We start from the raw sequence: 18654 nt of genomic DNA, 5'->3' as shown, positions 1-18654 counted from the left end.
ATACTGCTCACCAGATCTGTGAATTCTTCCATGGTAATAGGAGAGAAGCTGTCCAAAATTGATGGCCGAAAGGCATGAGTAGAGAGGGGAAGAGATGTGGGGATAATGCTAGCTCTGACATCTCTAATTTTATCAACAAAGAAGGAAAGAAAGTTGCTGCAGTCCTTATTTGACCAGACAGGCACATCCGGAGGTGCCGGAGTGACAATGTTGTTAATTGTATCAAACAGGACTTTTGGGTTGCGCTTACTGGTGGACATAAGGTTGGAAAAATAAGAAGCCCTCGCATCATTAATCAAGCTGTTTAGCTCAGTTAATAGATCTTTGAAGTGGAGACGGTGAACATTGAGCTTAGTGGATTTCCACAGTCGCTCTGCCCTCTGACATCTACGCCGGGGACAACGAAAGGTGTCATTTAACCAGGGAGTTGAATTTATGGATGGAACAGGTCGCAATTTATAAAGTGCCACTTTGTCCAAGATCGTGGAGCAATGGGAGTTAAAAGATTGGACTAGACAATCTGTGTCTACTTGAGGAAACAAAACTGCACTTGGGTTAAAAGCTGCAGAAAACTGTCCAGCAGTGAGGTGATTTAAGATGCGAGAGCATTTCAAACTTTTACTGGGCAGAGAATCTAGTTTAAAAGACAGGTTGAACAAAACACAACTATGGTCGGTAATAGGCAGCACCTCAGAACAAATAGAGTCAATAGATATACCATGTATAAAAACGAGGTCCAAGGTATGCCCCCTAATGTGTGTGGGCCCAGACACATATTGAATAAAATTGAAGGACTCAGTCATGTTAAGGAAATCAGAAGCAAAGTTGCAAGTGACATCACCCACATGAATATTAAAATCACCAACTATTCAGATATAAAAGAATTGTTAAAAACATGGGGTCGATAAATTAAAATACAATAAAATGGATTAGAGAGACCAACTTTAGTTAACTGCAGTTCAAAGCAGGTGAAGATTATGTTATGTTGAAATGAACACTAAGTTGACCTCTTTCTATATAATTACTACCCTACATAATTCCAGGGTTCTTTCTTGGAAACTTCAAGAAATTGCCAAATACTTGTAATCTCCACCAACATCTTCCATTACAGCACAATCTCTTGGTTCTTTGTAGGAATTATCCTTAGAAATCAACATCAATTTCGTATCAGCTATTTTCCAGGACATTATTATAAAATAGACTATCAAAATGAAAATATCACCACATGCTGTCCTCCACAAATGATGCAGGCACCCTTTGGGCCAATCAATCCCAAATGCATCATCCCTTGAAGCATAATTGAAGTTAAACCAGGGGTGTCTAATATATCGCAAGCAAATTTAATTTTAATAACAATCTCATCAGACCAATCAGGACGCTTTTGTAATCATGAAAACTCAGAATTATTGTTCCTTTGACTTTGATGAATACCAAAAATGTTGAGTCTGTGGTATAAACTGACATTTAATGTTTGACGGACGGATAAAAACTGCCTGATCCATATTTTATTGCATGAAGGACAAAGAGAAAAAGAGCTTAAGACTGAGGTAGAGAGGTTACTGATAGTGTACAAGGATACTAGGAACTGAGTGCGAATGTGGACTTATTATAAAGTTGTATGGGACTCTGTGTGTGGGCAGGAGCTACTAAACCCAATCAGCAGTCAACAATTGTAAGAGCCAGCTTTGAAACAAAGCCCTTTTTCTAGTGTGTTCACAGCCCTTTGTGCACTTTCCAGAAGGGTATTGGGTCCTAAGCTCTTAAACCCTCCCCTAGATGGTCCGTCTGTCTGTGGGCATCAAGTCCACTAAAGCTCTCCAGTAAACCTTCATGCAGCCAAAGTGTGAGTGTGTGTGTGTGTGTGCATTTGTGTGTGTGTTTGATAACTTTAGTGAAATCCCACAGTGAGGACTGGCTGAGAGGCCTATTGGCTATAGCCCCACTAAAGCTTTGTAACGGCTGGTTGGGGACGCTTTGCGTGTGTGTATGTGTGTGTGTGTGTGTGTGTGTGGTATGTGACAGTGAGAGTTGGGACAGCGGGCCACTCTGGACTCTGACCCTCATCTCACGCTGGACTGCACAGACACACACACATTACAGCACACACATTACAGTCCCCATGTCATCTTCACACTTGCTCCCTGGCCTTGTTAACTGCCTGTTAAGCATTAATTACCAATTATACGGCACTTCCTTTTGGTGGAGGGGTGCACTCATTGTCTATCTGTTCTTAGGAGAAGAAATGGAGACCGAGAGAGAGACAATGTTTTGTCATTTTGCTTGATTGCCTTCTTATTTGTGTGAGTGTTTGGAGGATTTACTGCGTGTGGGAGAACACGTATGTGTGTGTTATAAAGAGAGAGGAACCGAGGGAGATTTTGTTTGTGCATGTCTGGTGTGTGTGTGTGTGTGGGAGGCATGAGAGAGTGTTTGTATGTGTGACTAAGCAAGAAAGAGGTTTAATTAGACTTCCTGGGGGATTAGAACTTAGATGAGTCAGGATTGTAATCTGGCCAGGGTGGCATGACACCAAACCAGACACACACACATACACACCCACACACAGCTTTGTTCACCAGGGTGCCTCTGTAATCCTCGCATCTCCTGTCTGCTCTGCCTGCCTGTCTTTCATGACCATTTAATTTTGTCTGCTCCATCTCCCACCACACCACCTCTTCTTCTTGCTGTCTTATTCTCTACCTGTAGTAACACACTCCTTCTATCCATATCTTTCCTCTTGCTTCTTCTGTTTTGTTTTTTTCCACGCTGCATATCTGTCACCCTATTTCTCTCTCATCTGCCCTCTTTTCCCTCCTGCCAACCCTTTCACACCATCGGCGCCCTCCTCATTATTTGTCAGGATGCAGCCCTCTGTTGCCATCGGCTCTTTCTCCAAACCCCTGTCATACTTTCTTCTCATGTCATCCTCCCCCTGTGGGCTTATTTCCTCTCCTTCCTCACCTCTCCTTTTTTAGCATTGATCCCTTGTCTCTTTTCACTTTTTCATTTTGCACTTAAGGTTTTAAGAAACGTGTATAAAACTGCTAGTAGTCCTCAAGTAGTATTAGTTGGAAGTGGTAGTAGTAGTTAACTAGTAGAAGTGATTATGTGTTAACAATCTAACTGTATTTGAGTACTGTACATTACAGGTTTAACAGCATGCTGTTCAAGGATTTATTGGTTGAGTGTTTGTGCATGCATGTGTGTGGCAATGAGAGGCTGACTCAGTGTAGGTTTGTGTTTTCATATAAGTTTTACATTTCAAACATTAGGGCAGCAACAATCAATTATTTTCATTATCAGTCTACTGAGGGTTTTTTTTTTTTCAATTTATCATCAAAAACATGTGAGAAATGTCCAAGATGGTGTCTTCAAATTGCTTATTTCATTAGACCAACAGTCCCAATCCCAAAGATATTAAATTTTCTGTTATATAGATCAAAGAAAAGCAATAAATCCTTGATAAACGGACTATCAAAATAGTCGGTAATATCATTTTCTGTTGATTAATTATGAAGGGATCAATCGACTTATTGTTTCAGCACTATTAAAAACCTTTAATCCACTTTCTCTCTTTTGTTTCCTCTAGGCCAAGGAATATTCAGTGGTCCAAGATCAATGATACCTTACCTGAGAGAGCAGAGATTTCTGGCCCCACTTTTCAGATTTCCCGTCTCAGCCAATCACACAACGGGACATACTTGTGCCAGGCCCAGAACAACTTTGGACGAGCTGCTGATCATTACACCCTATTGGTTTATGGTGAGTAACCGTGGCTACCAGTTAATTATTTCCTGCAAGTTTTCCACAAGTGCTTGAAAAGTCAGTTCAATTGATTCTTTTTCTCTGTTGTTTTCATCTCCAGTCTAAGTATCCAAGGCAATTATACCTGTTCTGACTAATTTTATGTTCAATGGGTCTTTTGTTTGTTACATTTCTTTTTCTCTTGTGTTTTGATGATGTTTTTTTTGGGTGAAATCTTTTAAATTTTATTGATCCTTTTATCTTTTCAGCGTCTTTGCAATGTGGTTGTTCTGGCACCAGGCAACAGACACATTAAATCTTGATGCTCATCTCATCTGTCTTTCAGCTTTATTTGTTTTCCTGATTCGGTACACAGCAGGAAACCTCTGCTAAATCTCCTGTTCAGTTGATTCAACAGAAATATTGATTCCAAAAGAAGACATAGGCTACTGTGCTCAGATACTCGTCACCAACATCATTATTCCGGCTACGTCTTGTAAAGAACCAATTTATCATCTCCCCTGTGACCCAATCCTCTCTTCAAGGAATTCACAGTAACTTAAATCTTGTTTTTTGACAACCAAATGGAGTTCACAATAAAGCTGGCACGTAGGAGACAGAGATGACAGATCTTAACACACAGTGCAAAGTATTAATGGGATGCTGAATCTGTTGGAATTTTACATGGTAACATTTGGCAAAAAACAACAGTGGAACATCTGTTGCATTTAAAATTCAGGGGAAACAACTTTGCTGCTTGAGCAGAGGTATCAGAGGCGGAGGAAGATGTGGGTAAGGGGCTTTTGTTGTCGGGTTTTACAAGTTTTCCAAGATGTTGCACCTAGATTCACTAGTGGCTAAATTCATAATGAAAGCTGACCCAGATAGACTGCACACCGTGTCTGAAAGAGGATGATGATGAAGCTTGCAACATCGCATGAAAAACTCGCGTTAGCATGAAGTTATTTTTCAGGAAATGTGACAAATTGGCCCACTTTCTCTCCCAGATTTTGAAGCACATTTGGAAATGAGGTTTTGATGCCTGTTAGTGTAATTCACACATGAAACAACTGAGTAAACCTGCTTGATTCAGTCAAATAAGGACAAAATGGGAATTGTGAGTTTTTAATGAAACTGCAGTAAAGCCAAATTGCAAAGCTTCTTCATCTTAAGAAGTGTCTACGGTTTCACATCTTATACATTTGTGGTTTGGCCTAATTACATGCACACTTCTGTCACTCAGCATGTTTGCCCTTTTGATCTGCTCCACCCCCTACTGGCTGCTCCTGTTGTTGCACCCCATCACCTGATATATGGAGATCAGAAGCACAGGGACGGATGGAAGGAATAGATACATGAGATCTTATGTAACATTTTTTGGCTAGCACCCCTTCATTTATCCATCACACTAAGACTCTCTTTCTCTTTCTCTCACATGCTCACACACAATCAGCAATCATACACTCTTGTAGAAGCACGTCTAGCATCAAACAGCACATATAATGGAAGCATTCCTCAGGCATCAAGGGTGGCAACAGTGGCAAGATGAAAGGTGACATCCCAACCCACTTCTCTCTCCCTCTCTCTTTCTCTCTGTCACTCTGTCTCTCTCTCCTTGGAGGTTAGACATGTCGAGCTTTGATGTACGTTGCCACCTCTGTAGAAAACTGCTCTGTCTCTCTCCCTCCTCCTCACCTCTCCTCAGCTTACTCCCTCACCATTTTTTAGCTGTCTTCTCCATTTGTTTTTCTCTATGCCGCTTCTTTTTTTCCTGCATTTCAATAGGTATTTTCTTCATGCTGTTGCTCTGTGGTGGTCATTAATTAGATTTATCCCACTTTCTTTTCATACCCTCTTATTGCGGAAAAAGGGTTGTTTTTTTTTTTTTTTTAAAAAAAAGGAATCTTGTCTCAACCCAAATGCATAAAAGACCAGAAATCCATATAACCAACATAAGCCAAGCTTCAGCTCCTCTGCTCTGCTCCATGGATTTCCAGCAATCAGCTTCTTAAATCCCCCTGCTGTAGCCCTGTATCAGTGATGGTTTGCTGTACTTAAAAAATATGTACACGCCCACTGGGCAGATTGTTTCAAACATTATCTCAAAGAGCTCAGAGTTGTTGATTCAGCCATCATATTAATCTGTAGAAGACTGTAAGTCAGTCTTGATTTTCCTATATGTCACAACTAAATATCTGGCTACATGGTGTTAATTCTTTCTCAAGAAATGTCAGATGAACTAATTGCATTCAGGCTTTAATGTTTACACTGAGACATGTCTCTTTGTAAATGTTATACCACTGTAAAACCGTGCATTTGCCATACATAACTGCCAGTGCAAATAAAGCACCATGATTTAATTTGGTGTTAGTGAAATGCTCTACTTTCTGATGTTTAAATTAGAAGTTCATCAGTCATTATTGGGAATAAAAATGATTCCACGCTATAAAATGTGTTAAGATGACTCATAACCCTAACACTGGATTTTTTTTTCATTCCAGCACCCACGTTGTTAGAGTAGGTGTCTTATTTTTTTTCTGTTTTTGAAAAAGTGAATATTTCATTTTGTAACAAAGCTCTTCACTTATTCCTGAAGACCATGTTGATAGAGAAAAGATACACTCTTGCTCTTTTTCTTATGCCTCACTTTTTCATTTTCTGTTTGTTATTCACTCACTCTCCTTTTTTTCTCCCTCTCCCCACTTCTCCTCTCAGTATCCTTCCCTTCCTTTACTTTGCCCTTTACTTTGCTCTGCTGTCACCTCTTTTACACCTTCTGTCCACCTACACTTCTTCTCTCTACTCCTCCCACCCCCTCTCAACTGTTTTTCACCTTGCCACCAGTTTTCCCTCTGTTCCTCGTTCACTCACAGTTTAGTCTCTTTATTCTAAGACAGCCTGTCTCTCTGAGAATAAGGCACAGAGAGAACTGAATGTAACTTAGTAAGGAGTTACTGGGGAGGCATGGATGAACGCAGAGAGGGAGGAAGGGAGGTGTAGAGAGGGAGGAGGGTGATGGAGGGATGAAAAGGGAGAGAAGAAGGACGATGGAGGTCGAACGCAGGTTAACATTCAGTACCACAGCCTGTCAGATAAACGGAATGTCAGTTTAGTTGGCTCCCAGCCTTCCCAGAGGGAATCCCAGGGTGCACTGGGGGAGAAAGGAGGGAGCGCTCGAGGAAGAGTGTTGTAAAAGGATGAGTCAGCAGAAAAGAAACCATTTCATTGCAGGTGCAGAAAAACTACCATCGCTCTCTCTCGTCTCCCTCGCTCTCATTTCATGTCAACTTTCCCTCTGTGAGAGTTATCTACCATCAGGATCTGTACACTGAGCACAAACTCGGGCAAAAGTGGCTGCCAATTTGTTGCAGGTGCTTTAGGCGCTGTCACTTTATGAAGGAAGATGGGCTTAATTCTGGTGAAGAACAGAGAGTGAGAGGTGGGAAACTCCAGGGAGCGCAAGCCGTGGCAAAGACGTGATGCATTGAAGTTGAGCTTTATTTAACTGTTCACACTTGTGTGTACATGTAAGTAAGCTTGTGTGTGTGTGTGTGTGTGTGCGCGTGCGCATGCTGTAATGTGTTTATGATTTAGAGAAAGAGAGTGAAATTGTCAGTGTGCGTGTTTCTGTGTGCACAAGTTAATACGATGAAATTAACTTTCTGCAACTTTCAGAAATATACTAATGATATAAATGTGAGAAATTGTTTTGAATGAATCATAGAGCAAGCACACATTGGAGGACATACACACTCATTACACACTCATACACATGCACACACACACACACACACAGACAACTAGTATCTGCAGAATGCGGAAAGGATGTGGCCTCTATTGGTTGTTTCATCTGCGCCACCATTGTTAAAGAGAAATTGGATTTTTTATGTATGTGTATGCGTGAGGGTGCATGTGCATGCGTGTGCATGTGACTGGGAGGAGAATGTTGCTGATTGTCTGGTGAAAGCCCGGAGGGCTCCCTTATGTAATTGAACTGAGCTGCTGCACTCAGATGAATCGCCAAGCCAATAAAACCCATTAGAATTGAATTGCATGAGAGAGTGAGGGAGAAGGAGAGAGAAGGAAAGAGAGAGGGAGAGAGGTAGAGATGAGGAGATAAGAATTGTTAGTTCCGTCTCACACAGGCTCCGCCCTCTACTGGACTCTATGGGTAGTACGCTCCTCCAATCACACGCATGCAATCACCCATTGAAATTTGCATGTACACAGCAGGCCAATCAGGACACACCAACCAACTCCATGTGTCTCTCACAATATGTAACGCAGCGCCTCACTGCCACTCTCATCCTTTTCACCTCAGCAACGGCCAATCTGCTCACTGATCTTACTCTTGACCTCCACGGATGGAGTCGCTGCTCCGCAAGCTCATTCCTGCCCGTCGCGCCCTGGCTTCTTTGCCACTGCTGCCACCCCCACCCACGCCGCCAGACATCTCCTCTGCTCCGCTTTGGTTGAGACCACGCAGAGAGGGGCATGATTCAGCCACTGCCCTGCATTTTCTGCCAATGACTTCCTCCATTTTCAACACTGTTGCCCTGCTACAAGCAAAGCGTGTACGGCTTTCACGGCTCCAAACCAGTTAGCCAGCTACATGAAGGCTTTTACGGCCTGGTTCATCTGGCTCAACCCACATTTGTTTTGCCTCAGCTCCTGGACATTTGGTAGTGTGTTAAATCCCCCCTCCCCATCCTGCTGGTGGATAGGGACACACTGGAATATTTGGAGAAAATATTCCGGCTGGGCGCGCAGCTAGCCTCAGTAGCTAACAACCTGGGTGTGTTGGACGTCGCAGCGGCATACCGCTAGATACCTCCCCACGACTGCGGAATGGCCCATGCCAGATTGAAAAACTCACTGTTTTGAAGATGTTTTCATGAAAACAAATTACATCGACCAAAGACCAAAATCCTCCACCCTCCCATCTTCAGCCCTCCATGATGCTGTGATGATAGCGGCCCAGCCTGCTTCATCCAGCTGCACACAGAGGCTGTGTAATGCAGAGAACATTCACTCAGCTGACGCCCCTGCCTCTCTTCCCTCTGTTAGGGAAGCAGACGGCGAGTGGCCTCATTCAGCTGCAGGCTGTGCTAGCCGAAAAAAGCTCAGTGCTGAGCCCATTCACGAGTACTATGTTAGGCATGATGTTGTTAGAAAGAAACGCTCGCTGGTACTATTATCTATCGGACCAGCACAGCTTGCCTCTTCAGCTGACAATGATGTGGCGAGCGGCATTTTTTCCTCACTGAGGAATAACGCCTTGTGCTCACACACTGGCCGGGGAGAGGACGCTTCATGTCTGCTTAATGTCAGCTCTATCTCTCACTGTGCTCGCTGGTAACGTAATCTATCGGACCAGCCAGAGCAGCTCGTCTCTCCGGCTGACGGTGATGCGGTGAATAGCATTATCTCCTCACTGAGGAATAACGCCTTACATTCACACACTGGCTTGGGAGAATACACTTAATGTCTGCTTAGTGTCGGCACTGTCTCCCGCTGTTTTCAGCGCTATCCCTCACGGGACCAGCATACACAGCATGTCTCTTGGGTTAATGATAGCATGGCTGCTGGCGCTATTTCATCTTTAGAGAATAATGCCCCAGGCCCATACGCAAACCAAAAAAAGGAGAAATCAGGTTTGTTCTGCTCCCATCTGGTTATTTCCGTTGGAAATAGGGAGAAAAATGGACACACTGACACAACATCTAACGCTGTGTTGACGCAGCTGATGGTGATGCGTTAACGGACCACACCGTCAGCTTGGCCGTTTCGATATCAGCCACCCCATAGGCCAGTCTTCCGTTTATGGTGGGTTTGGTGGTGGGGAGGGCCGAATCAGAGTACCACAGCTTTCTGGCTGCTGCCCCCCAGCTGGTCGCCCACTCCCTGACACGGTTTTACGAGGACTGGCGTCACAGTTGTGCGTTAATGGAGTGGATGGACAAAACACTGAGGGTTGTTCACTCCAATTCTGTAATGTTCCTCCTCCGTTCTTGGGTATCAAGGAGATAAATCTATTCTCCAAAAGAAATGGATTCTCTCCTCATGGAGATCCAGAACCTGTTGCTAAAAATCAATCAAATCAAATCAATCATTCCCACATGACAGACAGAGGATGTTTCAAACCCATTTTGAATCTCTGCATCCTGAACCAGTGCATGGCTGTCCTGTCGGACTCCAGACAGACGGCCCTGTAGCAGGCAGTCCTTGGACTCAATGGGGAGCAGTGGTGACAGCTTTTTATGTTAGCACGTTTTTCTGTCATGCAGGTGTTGGGGCTCATGGCAGTGGGTCATCCAGTGTTCCTGCTGGGGCTCCTACACATGTGCCACCTACAAAGGTAGTCCACCAGCCTGCACTTGGACCCCAAGAGGCACAAGGACCATAGGGTGAATGTTCCCCCATCAGTGTAGGAGGATCTGCGCTATTGGGAGTCCTCACAGCATCTGTCAATGGGGACACTGCTGGGTCGAGTGACCTCCTACATAGCGATGTTCACAGATACGTCCCTGACGGGTTGGATAGGCACCTGCCTTGCAAGAGCGATAGGTCGTGCGTGGCCTTTAGAGGAAAACCTACACATCAATCTCCTTGAACTTCAGGTGGTGCTCATGGTTCTCAAACACTTCCTGACTCTGGTTCAGGGGAGACATGTGTTGGTTAGAACAGACAACAACACCATGACCACCTACCACCATGGTGAAATAGAGGGCTATGATATAGTAACCGTAATTCTATAAGCACAGGCAGAGCCCTCTACCTATAGACCCTGCCACTCCTACGCTGTCCGCTGAAGTGGTTTCTGGATGAGAGTGGCAGTGAGGCGCTGACTTATACACTGTGTGAGACACACAGAATCAGTAGGCGCATCCTGATTGGCCGACTATGTACATGAAAATTTCAGTGAGCAATTGTGTGCGTGTGATTGGAGGAGAGCATTACCCATAGAGTCCAGTAGAGGGCTCTGCCTGTGCTTATAGAACTAGGGTTACAATATCATAACCTTTGTTTTTGCATATATGTAACACACACTTACATATACAATATATGAATATGTATGTGGGTATGTGTGCATATAAATGAGTGGGAGGAAGAATATAGAAAGATCCATGGAAAGCAGAGGGGAGTGATAGAAAGATGAAAGGATGGGTACACAGTGAGATAGAGAGGGATACTAGGTGACCAGGGATTAGTATGTGTCTCCTTGGCTGTTGTAATGAGCCGTCAGGATAATTGGAATGAAAAACATAGACCTCCATTTAATGAAGCAAGACTTGCAAAAAAAACATAGAATGAGAATGAAAGTGGAAAAAGGTTGGGGGCTAGTGGCAGAGGAAGCCAGACAGAGATAATGCAGAGTAAATTTGTTTGAAAAAAAATTGTCTTCAGCGCTGTTTTCCTCCACACATGACAACGCACCTTTATCCAGGTCTGAGTAAATTTTGAATGAGTCCTCGGCCAATCAGTGTTGGTCTTTATGGCCTCAACAGTGCACCTCTGACCAATGTCTAACATTCAGTGCACTGATTGACAGCTGAAGTCACCACTGCTCTGGGCAAGGCACCTATAATCAGGAACACCAAACATAAAGGAATAACAGGGCTCATCCAAAATGGCGGCGCGGTATCCTCAGGCGCACTTCTGCGAGAATGAGATACGAGGAGAAACATCATTATCGCAAGTGCCACCACATCCATCCCTGGAAATAACATGGGCTTTGTGCCTGATTGGCAGCCATGTAGTGTTAATGAATAACAATATGATGTGGGGAAAAAAGGACACTATCGGCCAAGAGAATGACAGCTGTATGGCATTCTCCTTAATTAAGTTGAAGAGAGGCAGTGAGGGAATGTAGTCACGGAGGAATGAAACCAGAGAGGCAGTGGAATGAAAGGAAGTGAAGGAGGGAAAGGGGTGCAGATATGGGAAGGGAGTTTGGTTTGGGAAAGTGAGAGATGTTTGCAGGAAGATAAGAAAAGGTTGGAAATGGTGAGAAATAACAATTTTTAGGTCATTCGTGAGAAATTAATCAGCGTCCAGTTAATTAGTGCAGCAACCCTGGCCATTAATCCTCAGCCCTCAAGCTCAAGTGACATCCACATGCACACACACACATGCAACGCATATGCACTCATACAGGAGAACGACAACAGAGACACACACTCGGTTAATTGTAGGGTAATTTCTCTTTCTCTATCGGTTCCAGTCTACATTTTCTCCTCCGTCTCACTTTTCTTCACAGAAAACTCTATCTTTTCCATAAAATACACTTCGCATCATGTACATTTCTTTACAGAGAGAGAAGACTACTAAGGTTGGGCTTTAAGAGAGGAAAAAAAGTGGGAGGGGGGAGTTATAGTGCTGACATAAGAGGAGTGCAAAAAGAGATTGATGATCTCAGGGCCAGTGGGAGAAAGGGAGAGAAGAGACAGAGGAATACTTACCAATAAATTATTCCTGAGCAGAAAGGGCAGTGTGTGTGTGTGGGGGGTGTGTTTGTGTGTGATTTCTGTTTGTGTGAGTGTATTGGCAATTATGCATTTGTGTGTAAGCAAATGTGCATGAACATGTGTTGTTTATGTGTGTGTGTGTGTGCGCGCGCGTGTGTGTGTGTGTATGTATTTGTGTGTGTCCTGAGACTTGAAGTACATAGACTACCTCACACATTGCAGTTTCATAGAGATTGTTTGATGAAGTGGCATGTTATTCACTCTGAAAGTGCTGATGCGCACACACACAGACATGCACACTCACACCCACTCCTCTATCTCCCTTTTAGCTCTTGTCAGCCATTATTTTTGTCTTTAACGGCAATATGAACTTGTCTCTTTCTACCTCTCTGCCTACTATTGTGTCTCAGCCACTGATTTGGAGAATGTGTCAAGATCCAAGCTATTGTTCGGCATTGAATGAGACAGTCCCAGCATGGCACTGTTCCATTGGGAATGCATCTGTCACAGACAATGTCTCTGTCTCTCCTGCCATTGTACCATAGAAAATGTGTCAGTGATAGAGAATGTGTTCCTATATATTCCAATTGCCTCATAGATGAATGTCAGTCTGCCAGGTGTGATTCTCTTCAACCCCTGCTTTAAAGCATGTCTTTCCCATTGTAAATGTCTTCTTTAACCCCCTCAGCTGGTATAGATGTCAGCCAGAGAGCATAATTTGTCTGTGTCCTTATCGCTTGTCAGGGGTCGAGATCGATTCAATTTCACACACACAGTCAATTTGGAAAAAATAATTAGTAACATTTGTCTCTGGTATCTAAATGGCATCAGCCTCAATTGCTGATCAGCATGTTTGAAATATTTGTATGTGTATTTTAAACCTTTGCCTCCTTCTCAAAACACATTGGAAGAAATTGGCTGTCTTTGAGACTTCCATCCAATGATAATCGAGCAGGATGCTGAGGCACAGCAGCCAAGAAACTCATTTATTGTTCATCCATAATAAAACATGTCATATTTAATACGCAGTAGGAACTTTGCTATAAAACCCTGCAAACACTGTGTTGAAATGTCACTGCATGTTGTAGATAATAGTATTTGTGTATGTGTATGTTCCCATTCCTTGTCTGTCTGTAGATAATGTGTCACTCACTACCACGGTCCCTCCCACTCCTACCACCAAACCAATCACCTCCCATCCCACCACCCCAACCCTCCTAACACGCCGCTTTGCCCCGGACCCGAAAGGTAACACACACACACCTTTTTACTCTGCCTCTGCTACCCTCCATCTGCCTACTCGTCCTTTTTGTTCTCCTTTGGTGTCTTCCACTCTCCTACTCATTTGATGGCTCTCAGGTGGCCCACACACACACACGCACACACACACTTTTTCTGCCGCAACCTTCCTTTACCCCGCATCTACATGAGCGTATGTGCCTGCAGACGCTTGGGTATGCACCACGCACAACCACCCACTCCCTCTCTCTTTCTTATCACTGACTGTTTGATGCTCCCCACACACATTGCCCAGTCAGCATTTGTGTACCTATGTGTGTGCATGTGTGTGGTCTTTGGTGGTTCTCATGGTGATTGGTGGGTACTGTTAATGAATCTGCGTTAAGAGTTTAAGGAACTGGCAGCGCATCCAGCCTTTTGCTGACTGACACTGGCCTCTGGAGGGTGAGGGAGATGCTACATAAACATTCATCTGAACACACACACATACAAACACACACATATACAGATAGAGGGAGAACGAGAGAAAGAAAGAAAGATAGATCAGGGATCCAGGTGGTTGTCTAATCGTATTCTCCCAGAGTGACAGCTGGAGAAAGAAAGGCTGCTTGGCGCTACACTGCTATTGTGTATGTGTTGTGTGTAAAACTACACACCCTCTTTCACTAGTCTCCCTATCTTTTTATCCAAAGAATCTCTTTATCTTATACATACACTCACACAAACACATGCTCACTGGTATCTCTTCTTTCTCTCTACACCTTTGCCTGCTCTCTGTCTCCTCTCTGTTACTTAAAAGGAGAGATGAAGTGAAGGGAACGGGAGAATTCTTCTTGTTCTTCAGTCGCTGCTGCCGTCATCTCTGGCAGAAAGAGGTTGTTCACCTGCTGGGCATGCGTGGAAATGTCAGAGAGAGTCATAGGAAAAGCCATGCCTTGAACACTTTGGTGAACGTTTAGTCGATGTTGATGTATCATCTGAGAGGCTCCTCAGAGAAACAAGACACTATTAATACTGTCAGTCATTTCCTGTGGAGCTTTGGACCGGGGTGGATTAAGAACAGGGTGGCATGAGGTAAGGCCGAGCATTTGAGTGCTTGCTTTTTCATCCCCTGTGAAATACTGCCTGGGCCCACTGCTTGATCCTATTGCAGTTAAATCACACGTGTCCTGTGTGTCTACAGAGGCAGCGATTCATTCATTCTATCATACCACACACTTATGCCAATACTTGATCATACACATAAGCAGGAAAGTGATGCACTTTACACAGCACTCAATGAGACACCAAGACCAAGAAATACATGCACAAGGACGTATCGTCTTTTCTTCAGTTGTCAATCCATGCTCTTCTTCCTTTCCTTCACCTCTTTCATCACTTTCTATTTCTTTCCTGATCTCTATGTGTTAGCACTGTATTAATGATTCATGTTTTAATTCTGCTCTGTTAAGGTGCAGGAACTGCATCAATAACACTGTCTCCTTGCCTCTTATTGGTCTCGCCAGCCCCATAAAAAAGAAGCTTTTTGTTATTGTCACCAAGTCAGACACTGTCTCAGTATTTAAGTCCAGACTCAAAGACTTGTATTTTTGCAGTACAAATTACCTTTATTCATAAAATTGCAACCATTTTCCTTCATTTTCTTTATATCCTTCCTGTCTATCACCTGCTTTTATTGTTGTCAGCCAGTATTTACCACTGAAATTGTGCATAGACATACTGTGTTTCAATCAAGGTTTGCCTTTATTTTTCTTTATGGTCTATAATAGTGCTGGAACTAATTAATTGATCATTTTGATTATCTTTTTTTTTTTTTTGGTCTAAAAAATGACAGAAAATACAAAACAGTTTCTCAGCGTCTGTCTTTTAATTGGTTATTTTGTCCAATCAGCAGTCCAAAACCCCAAATTATTCTTTTTGTGTGTATAAAACACATTTGAGAATCTTGATCCAATGAATTTTTAGCATTTTCGCCTAATAAATGACCTTTTTGATGCCATTCAATTTTCTGTCACTTGACTAACTGATTAATAGACTAAATGTTTTAACACTAACCCGTATGTCCTGTCATCATTCCTCTATTTTTGTTTTTGTATTTGTCCTTTACTTTAAAGGAGTGTGTAAAGTTAGTAGAAGGTAAGATTGACATGAATAATTCCTAAGTGCGACTGCAGTTTTAGACCACAAAATGTCACCGAATTTAAATTGCTTTTTTACCTTTTTATCTCTCTTCACTCATCTTGTGGTGAAGTGTTTGATTTCATTTCCCAGGGCTGCACTCAAGGTGTAAACACACACACAAGTTTCCCTCATTCAAAAAACATTGTGCTCTTGACAGGTGGAGTGGGTTTTTAGAGGCTGACGTACTTATTTCTTTATTCACTCTCCTCATTTCTCCACCCTTTTCCCACCCATTCTGTCTGTCTGGCATTTTGTGCAGTGGGGGGAGATGAAAGGTGATAATGCAAGTTGGGTGGTAGATATCGACTTCTCTTTTCTCCTGTCTCGCTCCCTTTACTCTCTCCCACATTGGCGTTTTAATGTGTTTTCTTTCTATCACTTTTATCTCTTTTTTTTCCTACAGCATCTCACCTGTTTTCATTTTTGATCCATCTCTTTCTTTGTCTCTGTTTCTTTACCTGCATTTCTCTCTCCCTTTATTCCACATTTCGCTTTATATATCCCACACTCCACCCACACAATTTGTTTCTCTTGTTCTTTCTTAGATCCTGGTGCAGTGGTAGAGACTCACAGCGCAGTACCTTTTGCAGTGATAGGTGGCGTTCTGGCATTGCTGGTTTTCACCGTCATCTGTGTCCTCATTGTCACCATCTGGTGCTCCGTCCGACAGAAAGGTAACACATACACACACAAACACACAAGGAGGTTTCTTTAAGTACCAAGAGACATGTCTTCGCAATCAAAGTGTTTTATCACATTTTTCATGGGCACGTTGTCTCGTTTCTACACTTTCTAGTGAAACACGCGGTGAAAAAAAATCATTGGAGGCCAGTTACACCCCTATTCTTTGAAAAACAATCTTTTAAACCAAGGTGTAAAGTTGCTAGTGCAAGGCAGATAGGATGGGATGCTCCTCTCCACCCGGGCACTGTCCATGATGGATGACCTTGGCCAAGATAGCGGATGATAGGGTGGGGTGGGAAATGTAGGTGTGGTCCCCATGTTTTATGACTATATGTCAGTGTATCAAGGCTCATCCATTAAAAGAAGCCTCCCTGCGCTCCCTATCTTTTTAAGTGCCCCTGTGTTGGCAGCCTTCGACTGTGTACCACAGCTGCCAAGAAATGATCCGGGAACACTGTAGCAGGCTGCAATGAGCTATTACTTACCCTATGGCTAGACAAGCTGTCAGTCAACATTCAGTATGGCTTGACCACGAATCAGCAAAGAGACAGGACCATTACAACCAATCAGTGTTGAGACAGGGCCATTAGGCCTTTGTCTTCAGCCCACTTTGTCTGTCAGCATGCCAGTCAACCTCTGCGGTTAGGAGAATGAGAGTGTCACTCACCCCTGGAGTGTTGGGACACTCAAGCAGGAAGATGACTTGAGCACTTCTTGCTCTTTGTAACCTGCACTCCGCTGAAATCATTAATCATATGAACCTGAGGAGTGTTAAAATATGTTTGATGGGTATTCTTAGTGACGCAAGCATGTCATTGTTCTGTTGCACCTAACCTTCCCTCCACCCTTTTCTGCCAATTTCTCCTCCCTCTCTTTTATTCTCTATTATCTTCTCAACTTCCCCCTCCTATTCGGCCTCTACTATTCACACATCCATCTCCTACCTTTAATTTCCGCCGGTAGGCTCATACCGTACCCGAGAGCCTATTCTTGCTTGGTATTGACCTAACAATCAGTTAACTAATGAATTAATCTGTCACAGGTATGGTACTCAATAATATTAGCTCTGACTGGTTTGATAATGCTGCATGGCGCTGCAATGATCATGACGCTTTGCCACCTAACCTTCCCTCCGCAATCTCCCTCTTCGTCTCTCTCTCTCTGTCTCTCTCTCTCTCTATCTGTTTCTCTCTCTGTCTCTCGCTCTCTCTTTCTCTCTCTCAATCTCTCTTCATCCAGGTTCCTATCTTACCCATGAGGCCAGTGGGTTGGATGAACATGGCGAGGTGCAGGAAGCCTTCCTCAATGGGAACGACGCCAGCCAGGGCAAGAAGGAGTACCTACTGTAGCCCTTCTCCTATCCTTATCCCCTTCTCTTCTGACCTCATCCCCTATCCCTCCCTCTCCCTATCTCCCACCTTATATACAGTATACACACACACACGCACACGCACACACCTCTATACAACACGCCATAACAGGCAGCCTTCTGAAAACGACTGTATACAGTTACTGCACACAGCCAATCCATCCCACTCCATTCCATTTCATATCCTCCATACACACCCAGAAACAGACTGAGAGAGAGAGCCTATAGACCCACCAGCCATTAACGACTGTGCCATATTCTGTAAGTCGAAGAAACTAGGGGAAATGGAGAGGTGGGTGGGGGGAGGGGAGGGGGGGGGGGTGAGGTGGATGTAGACAAAAAAGAAATGATGCCATAATTATTTTGATTGAGAGGGAAATGGGGAGCACAAAGAAAACCGGCACTCTGCCCGTGCAGCCGCCAAAGTGGAAAAGGAATTAGAGGCAGATGACTGCTATAATTCCATGCCTGGAGAAAACCATCCATTTCACAAAGCTCAATCTTTAACTGGCGGAGACAGTGGGAGCAGTGTGTGAGGAGCGAGGGGGAACCGAAAGAGGTGGGGGGCCTGACCAGGAGCTATTGAGCGCTTGATGCTAGAAAATTGAAATTTTTCAAATTGCCAAAGCATCTTGTCTACAGAGCGAGAACTCATATATAATTCCCTAAGAACACTGGAGAGTGTAAGCCCAGAGTCCCGGGAAGTATCCATACTTTATGAAGAAGTTAACTGTCCTGTTTTGCTATCCCTGTTGGGTGGCCTGCCAATAATTTCTGAAAAAATTAGGTTTTAGCGGTTCTCCTTTCCTCTTGCTGCAACAGTGAAGGAAAGGTGGTTTTCATTTCTTTTAATTTACCCTCCATCTCCTCCTTTCTCTCCGTTCACCTGTTACCATCCTCTCCCCTCTCCCTTATATCTCTCTTTCTCTCTCTCTGTCCCCCTCTATCGCTCCTCCTTTGTTGGCCCCT

General features: G+C 43.7%; 1 protein-coding gene across 8 annotated transcripts in view; it reads left to right on the top strand.

The window, feature by feature from the left end:
- Positions 1-17979, top strand: part of cadm4 (cell adhesion molecule 4) — a 154126-nt gene extending 136147 nt beyond the window's left edge. For 3 of the 8 annotated variants that reach the window (XM_044359121.1, XM_044359122.1, XM_044359120.1), the window contains exons 6-9: positions 3590-3762; positions 13350-13460; positions 16178-16306; positions 17556-17979. In XM_044359121.1, coding sequence (XP_044215056.1) covers positions 3590-3762; positions 13350-13460; positions 16178-16306; positions 17556-17665 — 523 coding nt within the window. In that variant the 3' untranslated portion in view covers positions 17666-17979. Of the gene's footprint in view, positions 1-3589; positions 3763-13349; positions 13461-14250; positions 15297-15565; positions 15588-16177; positions 16307-17279; positions 17359-17555 lie in introns of those variants that run through there. The other 5 variants (XM_044359123.1, XM_044359124.1, XM_044359125.1 and 2 more) reach the window with 5 other exon arrangements.
- Positions 17980-18654: the final 675 nt, after the last annotated feature.

The sequence above is a fragment of the Thunnus albacares genome, chromosome 8 (assembly GCF_914725855.1).
Source record: "Thunnus albacares chromosome 8, fThuAlb1.1, whole genome shotgun sequence".
In the NCBI taxonomy this organism is placed as follows: domain Eukaryota; kingdom Metazoa; phylum Chordata; class Actinopteri; order Scombriformes; family Scombridae; genus Thunnus; species Thunnus albacares.
Note: the sequence above shows the minus strand (reverse complement) of the source record. Positions and strands in the feature narration are given on the sequence as shown.